The 12335-nt window shown below is 43.2% G+C and overlaps 1 protein-coding gene across 3 annotated transcripts in view; it reads left to right on the forward strand.

The window, feature by feature from the left end:
* Nucleotides 1–219: 219 nt before the first annotated feature.
* The window catches only part of LOC137527601 (rho GTPase-activating protein 4-like), a 222363-nt gene continuing 210247 nt past the window's right edge, over nt 220–12335 (forward strand). For 2 of the 3 annotated variants that reach the window (XR_011023188.1, XM_068248223.1), the window contains exon 1: nt 220–761. Coding sequence is in view for 2 of the 3 variants with exons in the window: in XM_068248223.1 (XP_068104324.1) it covers nt 701–761 (61 nt within the window). In the remaining variant the exon portion in view is untranslated. The remainder of the gene's footprint in view (nt 762–12335) is intronic. The other variant, XM_068248224.1, reaches the window with a different exon arrangement.

Here is a 12335-nt window from a genome sequence, read left to right on the forward strand (position 1 = left end):
GATCTGCTGCTGCTGTTGCTGCTGACCCAGGAGGAGGAGGGGGAGGAGGAGAGGGAGGAGGAGGGGAGAAACACACAGCATACATACACATATCTAACAGCAAAAGGAAATCATTCATTCCACTCTGTGCAGAGTACAGCCCTGGCCCACTGTTGCAGTTTGTACACCGCTGTAAGAATGTTGCAGCTTCATTAATACATGGATGAGAAGGGAGGAGGCAGAGGGCATAGGGGGAGACTTATACAAAGGGGGCAGCAGAGAAGAATGGAGATCACACAGGCAGGTATCCTATAGAAGCAGGCGGCACTGGAGAGACAGCTGGAGAGTGAGACACACACACATATAGAGACAGACATCAATCTGGGATGGCACATAGAGACAGCTGAAGGGGAGGAGGGGGCGGCGCCTGACTGCTCAGCTCTGTGCACTGCACTCTATGCAGCTGGAAGTCAGTGTGATCGCTGCTCACTGACAGCTCTGTGTCTGCCTGCCTAGGCACTTCCTGCATGCAGCACTTTGGCACAGAGGATGGAAGCACAAGGTCCTCACTGAGCAGCAGAAGCAGCACCGCTAACCTCCTGCTGCCTGCGCTGGGCTCCCCTAACAGCTTCCCATAGCGGTCCTCTATCGCCTCAGCCCATCCTCAGCTGATGGATCCGACCACTTGGCACTGACAGCAAAGCAGATCAGCGGGTGAAGGATGGCATCTCACGGCAGACCAAGGAGGGACCGAACTGCTGACTACGAGAGTCAGATTAAAGGTAAGGTGGGGGTAAAAGATCGCTGTATTCTCCATGCTGGACTGATCACACGAGGAACTTGTAGCTGGGTTGCAGTGGGCATTGTAATGCCAGTTGCTGGATGCAGAGCTCTGACTGTCACTGAACTCACAGCTCATCAATCCCTGCTGGGCTGCATGCAGTGTATTGTGCTGGGTTCTGCTGCCACTGGGCATGAGGCTGGGTTTTCAGGAATGACTGTAGTATTTCTAGATCTCGGGGTTCTACAGGCTCATAGAAAAATATACTGTGTGCATCATTGTTAGTATTGAGGAGAGAGTATATTGTATTGCATTTTCCTTTTGTATCGTTAATATGGATAACATGTTGGTCATCTGATCTTGATAGTCTTTACTAATCGTCTTTAAACTTTGTTTTGTAAATTAGTATTTGTAGCAGGATTCAGCCATGCACCAATGGGTGATGCCCAGAATTGTACCTTGCAGGTGAACTTCAAAGAAGCCTTGTATTGGGCCCACACAATTTATATGGATTCTGATTGGATCCTTGGTTGAAGGCATATAGGCGTAGACATGCCCTCTAAAATTCAAACCGCCAGTTTTTTTTGCTGTACAATAACTGGAATAAGTGGGGGCTGAACCATAACTCTGCAAACGGCCGGTCAGATTTGGAAAGCTAATAATTATTGAACTAAATTGAATTAACTATTCAAGCTGTCAGATAATTAATAATGACCTTTCCAAATTTGAATAGCCCCATACAAAGCTTAAGTACAGTCGCCACTAATTCCACTTATTGTAGAGCACGAAATTCGCATGAAGTCATATTTTTAGGTCATGTCTATATAGGAGAGAGTTACTCTACATACACCTCCCTGACACTGCAGCTGTCCTTGGTAGGTTTTGTGGCTCCCTATCAATAGAGTGCTTTGGGCCCCATGTAAAACTCGCCTCAAGCTCCTTAGTTACACCACTGGATGTGTCCTGTCAGTATGAGGCATGTATACGGCTATACACAGGTTGATAGCGTCCTCTACATGTTAACAATTGCTCCCTGGCAGCACTTGATAGGAAAATAGCGGCTGGCGTACTGCAGGGTTTCTTCTCGACTTTCTACTGCTGTTGTTAACCTGCCAACCAATCAATGGAAATTTACCTCTGATTCTAGCCATGCTTTTGATTGGTTAAACTCTTCAAAATTTGTTAAGAATGTATTGGTCTGTAATGTGGTAGTGGATAGATTTCAGATGGAATTTATTACTACCTGACTATATAAATTGGTTAGGCGTTAGATGTGATAACAACCTTGAATCAGAGATGGATAAGGTAGTAGATTTAGGGCCAACCAGTGGCATAGCAATAGGGAGGGCGGAGGTTGTGACTGCACCGGGGCCCTTGGGCAATGTAAAACTTGTTCTGGGGCCCAGAGCTCCTTAGCTACGCCACTGGGGTTCCCTTGTGGTACTTTTGGTAAGCTGAAGTGGTCAAAGAAGGTGGCAGGTGGGCCCTTTGACACCCACTAGGCCACAAGCACCTGCCTAGGTTTCCTGTTGAACGATCCAGCTCTAGTCTATCAAAAATCTTAAGGCCCTCATGATTGAGGTTAGATATTTTTTGTGTTGATTGAACACCAATCAGAAACCGCAGGAGTATATGACCTGCACAGGTGCACTGTGCAATCATTGGGCATTGTACGAATCTGGCAGTGACAGCGGCGGTGCGATTACTATGAGATCAGGTGCCTGTAGAGTGCTGACCTAATATGAAGTGGTGCAAGGTAAATGATCGATTGCAAGTAGATAGCAATTGTTTACCTGATCTAATAGTGTATTATGGCCTTAAAGCTTAGTTACTACTAATGCATTTTTTAGGGTTTTTTTTTTACCAGAATGAAAATCTGCATTCTAATGAATGTGAACGGGCTTGTCTCCATTAAAAACAAATTTTCATTTGAATTTTGCTGCAAATTCTTACATAAAATGCAAGCCTGTAGTGGAAGCATGTTCACAGTGACCTTTGCGTTGCATTCCCTGTAGCAACAGGAACACATGACATGTCACAAACAGCGAAGCATACTGTCAATGAAGAGTATGCTTCACTGTGACCGTTTGGCGGTATCGCACCGCATGCAGTGGATATCCAAGCTGCACTCCGTTGTACTGCACTGTGCTCGTCGCATAGGTTGTTGCTTTGCATTCCGGAAGCCGCGTTACGGAGCGGACTTTATGCCACAACGCACCACTGTGAACATAGCTTAACACAAAGTGATAGCATGTGCCGGAATAAACCATGCACACGCACTACACAATTTTGAAGTGAAACATGAATATTTCATTTGGTCAACAGTCTGATATCTGTGAAGCAATGCCTTGTCTTCCGCAGCCATCAAAGCTCTGTCAGCCAGCAATCAGCTTTCGTGGAATTCTTTCTCCTATTGCTTTGTCTGAGGGTGCAGCTCCCTCTAAGCCTCCCTCCACAGGGCTGTATATCCAGCTCGGAAGATCCAAGCATGCATGGCTGCCACAGGGCCACTGGCAAAGCACCGGCGTAAAGAAACTCTAATGGGGTTTTTAGCTGCATGGTTGCCTTAGTAAGATGCATTGTGGGTATTCCTGCATGCTGATGTGACAGCAAGGTGCTCGCAGTAGCATGTCACAGTGATGAACTGTACATGATCATATTGTGAATCTTGAGCAATAGGATCACAACGCAAAGGCGCATTGTTGTGTTTTTCGAGTGGAATATGAAGCACACAGTGAAGCATACAGTACGTAGACGCATGATTCACTGCAACTGTCATCACACACAGCATGCAGCGCATTATTAGGACAGAAACCACTGCACTGCCCACTAATATGCAGATGTGAACATACCATTGCAATAAAATTGCATTGTGTTGTGATGGTCTAATATTGTCCATTGCACCGCCTCGAAACAGATGCGGTGTGAAAAGACAAATGTGTGGTGATTTTATAGCAGGTTTTGCTCCTTGCTGCCACCTGCAGGCTTCAAGTGGTAACTATTAAATATTTAACATTTGCATGATTAAAAAAAATTAAGTCAGGCTATGCCACCACAGCCTAATATGGGCCATGCCCAAGAGGCACATATTTGTTTGTAAATATAATATTAAAAACCCTCAGAGTGTACCTGACGGATGTCCTTTTTCTGCTCCATGATTAGACATATACTTTTACTTTGTCTCTGTGAAGTCCCATTCCTTAAATATTCCCACTTCCTGCTTGCAGACTTCCTGCCAGTATGTAGGGAATCATGCTTCAGAAGAGAAAATATAAATGCAAAAGTCTGGTCCGGCCTCTGCTGTTTTCAGTTCTTGTAGATGTACTGATTTGAGGAACTAAATGTACCAGCACTGGCCTGTACATACCTCCACGTTGCCTTTAAAGGGTATCAGATCAGACTCATACTGAGAGGGGTGGCTTACTAAGGAACTTTTCAGTTGAGAACAGGGAAGTGAAGCTTTGTTTACTTCAGACAGCCAATCATGTAAGGGATGTTTGGAGAGAGTATTCTGTGCACGTGATTGGGTAAGTGAAGTGAACGCAGTACAATGCTGTTCTCTACATGTCCTTACTCATAATATCAGCAACCATAAGTTGTGGCTACCCCTTTAGACTGTTCTTCACTGAGAAATCGTATCACACCGGACAGATTTATTACTGCAAAACAAATCTAGACTTCATTTTATTATGTTATTGCTTTAACAAAGGCCTAAAAGCAAAGGGCAATGTCCAACACGCCGCTGTATCAACCACAGTTACGTACTTCCTCTGATAGCAATTGTTATGTGCGGATCAATAAAATGCAAGGCCGTTCTCCTAATGACAGGCAGGTCATTCTGTTGCTTGATGTATCGAAACAAAGGTAACATGAATATACGTTAGGATTTTTTTTATTCCACTCGGACCAGGAGGTGAAACTGGTAAGGCGGCCATGCACGGAGCAATCAGTCTGATCAATCGCATAGAATTGTCAGATCTGGAAACTGTTAATTGAAATTTAAATGCCTGACAGTGAACAATGGATGCAACGACTGCAACCTCATCAGCACTGACAGAAAGATCAGTCAATTGTTAGAATATAAATGTGACATGAAATGATCTGCAATACATCTAGCGGTGATGGGCAGATTCCACCTAGAGACAGATCTCTCTCTGATCAAATCTGATTAGAAAGAGTTCTGTCGACTGCACATACACCGCAGGCCGATTACTAATCAATTTCAGTATGAAATCTCACAGGAATCAGCATCCGACGCCTTGCCGCTGTTCCCCCATATGTTCCATAGCCGCATACACGCCGTCGGTGTGGCGTCTGACGCCACATGCCAGGGTGCTATGCGCCAGCGGGTGTATGGGGCTAACAGAAGAGCAGCAGATCCAGAAGAGGGACGGGAACCGCGACACATCGCAGGTAATGCACACACATTTATACATTAAGGGATTTAGTTTTGTTCGTCGCTCGACCCAATATCGCTCACCCGATAGATCAGGACAGTCCGACATCTTGCAGCTTGTCCGACCGATATATGCGACCAATTTTGGCCTGAAGTTGATTGCATTGCCAATTGGGCATGTACTTGGCACCACCGATTTTTATCCGATTGTAGTAATCGAATCGGATGGTCGATCGGCCGCCAGGTCGCATTATGTATGGCTAGGTTAACTTAAACCGATTGTGCCCAATGCATCGAATGGATCCTTTGGACAGCCAGACGACTGAATTACCCCATGTATTGGCCAGGGCTGTGCAGTTGGTACAAAAATCATCTGACTCCTCAGTTCATGAAACCATCGACTCCAGTTACCCAAAATGGTTCCAACTCCTCAAATCTGACTCCTTAGTCTAATTTTTACAAAGGCTATGGATTTGGTTCAAAAATCATCCGACTCCAACTCCTCAGTTTATTAAAACCACCGACTCCAGGTACCCAAAATTGCACCGACTCCTCCATTCCGACTCCACAGCCCTGGTATTGGCTCATTTCTATTTATGCACCTAAACATGCATCTGTTTTACGCTTATGTTTCGGTGTACATTGTTTATGCTTTTCATTCAATAGATTATATTATAACACGTTGGGGCAGGTTGTGGGAATTTTAACGCATGTTTTCCTTGAGTTTTTAAGAGGCATGTATATCCTGTTACACAGCGGGTAGCTTGCGTTTAAGTCCAACTAATTCTAAAACTGAACAAGTATAGCAATCAAGATGATAAGAGAATTTACACAGTGGATTCTTACTATATTTCCGTGGGTTTCCTCCATGCAAACTGGTTTCCTCCCACATCCCAAAGCATAGTGATAAAGAAATTGGTTCCCCAAAAAGTTTGGCCTTAAAGTATACCGAGCACCTGGGTGCTCCTAAGAGTAGTAATTATATTAAATGAACCTCTTCCTAAAGGTGCTCACTCATGGGCAGATCGACCAAGAGACAGATCTCTCTCCGATTGAATCTGATCGGAGAGAGATCTGTTGGGTGCCATAAACTGCAGGCCGATTCCCGATCGATTTCAGCATGAAATCTTTCAGGAACCGGCCTAGTGGCGTTACCTCGTCGCCTTCGGAGCTGTCCCCTCTAGCGTGAAATGTGCCTCATGCGTACATACCTGTCGTGTCCCATGGTTGCTGTTGTATACATGGACGTGCGTGATGTCACTCGCGCTCACATTTACGCTGGCAACCATGTGGGGCGCATGTATGTGGATGGAGACCTGAGCCAGCGGCGGACACTGACAAGTAAAGTATTCACACGTGAGGCACATATTGCACTAGGGGCAGCGCCAGGGGATACATTGCATTCATCACTGATCCCCGATATTGTACACCGCTACTGCCGCACAGCCGATCGAGCATGTTGGCCCGACATTTTGCGGCATGTCTGATCAATATGTGCTGCCAATTTCGGCCTAAAATTGGTTGCATGGTCGTTCGGGAATGCTCTTGGAGGCAACAATTTCTATTCCATCATGATAATCGAATTAGATAATAGGACAACAGAGGTGCCAACAGGATAAAAAAACAACTAAAGAACTTAAAAACCCATCTTGGTAATAGAGGAGGTAGTGGTAGACTTACCTCCTCCAAGCAGATCATACAAATGTGGATTTTCAGTCAAAACAATTTTATTGGATACTCCAAATAAAGTGCAACGCGTTTCGCGGGGTACAGACCCGCTTCAACAGGCAATAACAGATAGGAGTGAACAGCATCTGCCAGTATCATCAACACAGAGGCGCTCAGCGTTGATCATACTGGCAGATGCTGTTTACTCCTATCTGTTATTGCCTGATGAAGCGGGTTTGTACCCCGCGAAACGCGTTGCACTTTATTTGGAGTACCCAATAAAATTGTTTTGACTGAAAATTCACAGTCTTATGTTCTGCATGGAGGAGGTAAGTCCACCACTACCTCCTCAATTACCAAGATGGATTTTTAAGTTTTTTTTAGTGTTTTTTATCCTGTTGGTGCCTCTTTTGTCCTATTATCTACATCAAGTCCACCCTTGGTGGAGGGTTGTACCCGTCCTTCTACTACAAAGAGCGACTTTTTAATCCTGAGTGGGGTCAGGACAATCTCCCCACCTGCTTTGACAGTGTTTGCCTAATTGGTAACCCTGGTTTGTGAGTATTAAATTAATATTATTACTCTTCCAATTATACATTACCAGTACATACTACACTATATTGGGCTCTTGGTGTTCTCTCTTTTTCTCATGATAAGCGAATTGGATGGTCGATCAGCCACCAAGTTGCCTGATGTATGGCTACCTTAAAGGAGGTTTGGAAACTGTGGGTTTTTGGGGTTTATTTACCTATGGGGGCTGCTCCATAGCCCACCCTGTATATATGGAAGCCTCCATCTTCTCTCGATTGGTGTCACAGGTTGTAATAACCACAATGATATCCACGTCCCAGGCGTCCGCAATGTAGGCCGGGGGTTCGAGATGCATGCTGGGAGATGTAGTTCATTGATATGGTTATTCTTCCAGCGAAGAGATGTAATTAGACCAATGGGAACTACATCTCCCAGCATGCATCAGACGTCCCTGGCATGCACTATGGCTGCTTCTGATGCGCTATATCATTTTCAACTTGCTGTTTTGCAGCACCAAGTGAAAGAAGATGGCTGGCTCCGTATGGGGGGTTCCTATGTAGTTGAGTAAAGGCTTTCCACACCTCAAAGAGCGCACACAGTTTCTGAACCTTGTCAAGTTTTTACATTTTAATGCTTGGTTCCCTTTAAGGTGTTCCATTAACAGAGGGATTCCTAGTGAACGATCTTATTTTGAAAACAGTCAGTCAGATGGAAAGAAAAGATTGTATTTAATTGATCTACAACATTAAAGGATCCAACTTGCAACCGTATCTAAACCAATTATTATAGTAACTACAAAAAATCTAACAATTTCTTTAAAGGACAACCGGGTGACATGTGACATGATGATATACTGTAGATATGTGTACGTATAGTGCCAAGCACACAAAAAACTAGGCTGTGTTCCTTTTTTTCTTTCTCTGACTGAAAATTAAACATCAGGTATGCAAGTGACAGTTTCTATCTGGGACTGGGTCAGACTATAGCATAACCCTCACTGATAAGTAATTACAGTCATAAAATACTTTCCTGTCAGTAAATGGCTTCTGAGAGCAGGAAAGAGTTTAAAAGGGTCAATAATTCATAGATTTGAGCTCTAGCAGGGGTCACCAATGAAACAGTAAAAACTTAAAAACTAGATTTAAATATAAAATAAAACTGTTAGATATCTAAAAAAGGTCATTTTTAGGAGAAGGATGATAGATACAATTGTTTTTCTCCTCAGTTTATTTTCACCTCGGATGTCCTTTAAGGAAATGATCAATAATGCAATCGTTTTGGATCGATTGGACCCAGCAGCTATTCTCCTTTCATACAATACAATCTGAATAATCTGATCTTTCCCTAGAAATTGAACAGTTAATGGGCATCTTTAGAATATGGAAGGACATTAGACTAGGACTGTGGTAGAGACTAGATTGTAAGCTCTTCTGATTGACAGTTAGTGATTTGACTATGTACTCTGTAATTCACTGTGGAAGATGTCGGTGCTGTATCAGTGCATAATAATAATTAATAACAGATGCAAAGCATTAGACAGAATACCTTTTTCATGAGTCAGATGTGCTTCTAACTGCAGAACAGCTTCCTTCCTCTTCTCTCTGCATTCAGCCGCTGAGTGGTCCATCAGGTGTGACCATGTGACACTCTTAAGTTGGAAGAACAAAAGAGATGCCTGACCACGCTTTTCAGAATCATGATAGAAAACATGTCTTCTCAAGGAGGTGGGACAAATGTAAAGACTTCACCCAACAGGAAGTGACAGGCAGGATAGTCTGCATGGATAGGTGCAGAGCAGCCACGTAGAAGATCTTTTCAGTTTTAAAACATACGGTAACTTGCAAAGTTAATACTTATAATTTACACCAATCAACATCACTGTTTCAGAATGTACTTTGTTGAATTTTGAGTTTAGTTGAATTCTAAACACATTCCAGTCTGATGTCTTAGATTTGCCTGTTTTTTTTGGCAGCCTATTAGGCTTCTTGTATTCTTTATGACGCCGGTGGTTGTGCCACCCCTACCAAGCTTACATGTCCCACCAAAGTGCTGTGACAATTGCACAGTCACATGATGTCATCTCACCCCTCTGATACGGCTTCCATAATGGAAGATTAGGTTTTGGAAACCTTTATTATAGCCTTGTGTTGAGAGACTAAATTTGGAACATCCATCATTGGAATGTCTGGGTTATAAAAAGTCAGAGTGTAATTCAACCCACCGGTGCAAACTCTGACCTGAAATAACCGTTTTCACAAAGTTGTCCTTTTAAACCACACCGATGGCGTCTCTGTGGAAAAATATACAAAATGTGAAAGGAGTGTGAAAGCTGAAGTCAATATAAAGTGAACTCTTGTTACTTTCCACTGTTACCCACAGATGACATTTATTTTAATGTAGATAGAAATAGCTGTCACATGACCATTTAAAGCAAACCTGCACTTGATCTAATCTGTGCCAGGTTTTATGTTCCTAAATAACATTGTTTATTGAATGCACATTGCCATTTGGAAGTGCAAAGTAAAAGTATGTACCGGTATATATCTTTACATTACAAAACACATGCAGGTTTAGGTTCCCTCTAAGGCTCGGTTCACACACTGCAATGCAAAAGTTATGCCAGATTCTAAACGGACAGTTGACAGATTTTATGTTATCAATACGATCCATTCACACTTGTAAAGTCCACCACAAATCCAAGATGCGGTGGAAGTAGTTCTGACGGCGCAGAGGTGACACAGACTGCAGTGCATTGCCAAGCAGTACAGCGTGACAGGCATTTGCATTGGAGTCTTTGGCACAGCAAAAATCTATTTAGTTTGTTGTGGCGCACATGCACTGACCGGCTGAAAGACAGTGACATACTTTCTGTTCAGCAGGGAGTACCATCATTGTTCGGAGGCGGATCTATGCATATTATCCTATTGGCGCACTCTGCTGCAGTGTAATGTTAACATTTAGAATTGTAGGAAGTATAGTCCTCTGAGCAACAGCCTGTCATGGTAGCTGTGCTGCTAGGAAGTCATCAGGCAATTCAAAACGAATCCATGGTATCAACAAGTTTTAATTTCCATAGGTTTTAAAGCGGAACTGTAAATTGGTATAAAACAAAGTGTTTCAGTGTTGTGCTATTAGCGCAGGACGCTATTGCGGGCTGGAACGCGGAAAAAGAGACACGAGGCACAGAGACGCAGTTGCCGTAGTCGATGGTAACGAAAGTAGCTGGTGGAGGAAGAACGGAGAATCATGAAGGACCGGCGCGTGACAGGAAGGCTGCACGGGGCTGGTAGAATCCCCAGGTAAGTGAAACACTTTTTTTTATAACAATTTACAGTTCCGCTTTAAAGTGACTCTGTAACAAAAATTACAACGTTTTTTTCTACCATCCTACAAGTTCCTAAACCTATTCTAATGTGATCTGGCTTGCTGCAGCTCTTTCTACTATAACCATCTCTGTAATAAATCAATGTATCTTTCCCCTGTCAGACTTGTCGGCCTGTGTCTGGAAGGCTGCCAAGTTCTTCAGTGTTGAACTGTTCCTCTATGCACACTCCAGTGTGTGTTTTATTTACATAAGCCAGCAGCTTCTCTGCTATCTTATCAGTGATAGAAGAGAGCTGGATAAAAATCCTCCTCTGGAGGCTGTGAAAGGAGCTGGTCTGTCACATACTAAGGAATTAACGACATAGGCAGAGCTGTCTGCAGGAAGCCTGTAATGTTCAGTGCATGAGAGAAGCTGGGGACAGAAGGTAAACACACACAAGTGATCTCTTGAGATTCAGAAGTAAGGCTGTATACAGCCTGTTTGTGTATGGATGTATTTTCTATGTGTGGACATGCTGTACATCAACCTACTTCCTGTTTTGGTGGCCATTTTGTTTGTTTATAAACAAACTTTTTAAAACAGTTTTTGACTACTTTAAATGCGGCGGGGAGCGGTGAAATTGTGACAGAGGGTAATAGGAGATGTCCCCTAACGCACTGGTATGTTTACTTTTGTGCGATTTTAACAATACAGATTCTCTTTAAAGTGAATCTAATCAGAGGGAGGTCTGGATTGTGAATAGGAAATTGTGCAGTGGCCCAAAGTTCAGCTTTTACCTCAAGCAGCAACTGGAGGGGGCGGGGCCATGGCCACCAAACCAGCATTGGGGCAGAGAGAGGAGTTACAGACTAAAGGTGGCCACACACCATACATTTTTTTAAATATCTGTTCAATTTAAGAATTGCAATCAATTTTTCTGACTGATTGTAACATTTCAAAAATATGACCAATGTACCACACAAGTGTGTTCAGTTTTTCCCCAATTGTGATAAAAATGATTGGAAACTCTGACAAAATTGCCAGGGTGTGTATATTAATAAATTGACAATCTAACACACACCATACAATCTTTAAAAAGATTGAAGAAAAATATCTGGCATTCCGGATCAATATAAATTGAAGAAAACGGGAAATCCGATCGGATTTTTCAGTCAAATGAAAAAAAGCTTTCGATTTTTTTCGGGAGATCCGATCATTTTTATCGTATTGCCGTAAAATCGGATCATTTTATTGTATCGTGTGTGGCCACCAGGGATGCTCATCCGGGTTCTCGATATCCGATTTCGGTTTCCTTTCGGTTAACAGCCGAATGTGCTAACTGATTGCGCCACAGAGACTGTGTATGCAGTTTCTGCTAAATTATTTTATTGGGATGTATGTGTGTCTTTTGGAGGGAGGAAGTAAGTCTGCTCCAAGAAGTTTAACACCACTTTTTCCTACTTCGAAGCATTCACTGTGTGGCAGCAGAGTGGTGCAGTGGAAGTGTGCTGGGCCCATAACCCAAAGGTTGATGGATTGAAACCATCCTCTGGTAGGCATGCTTTCATTTTTGCACCTAGCTTTATCGCATGGGCAAAACGGTTTCCATAGCCCTGTAAGAGAAAGTGTAATAAGGGCCCTGCCGTAACATAGATATTACGGTAGCTAAGACTACT

The sequence above is a fragment of the Hyperolius riggenbachi genome, chromosome 8, assembly GCF_040937935.1.
Source record: "Hyperolius riggenbachi isolate aHypRig1 chromosome 8, aHypRig1.pri, whole genome shotgun sequence".
In the NCBI taxonomy this organism is placed as follows: Eukaryota; Metazoa; Chordata; class Amphibia; order Anura; family Hyperoliidae; genus Hyperolius; species Hyperolius riggenbachi.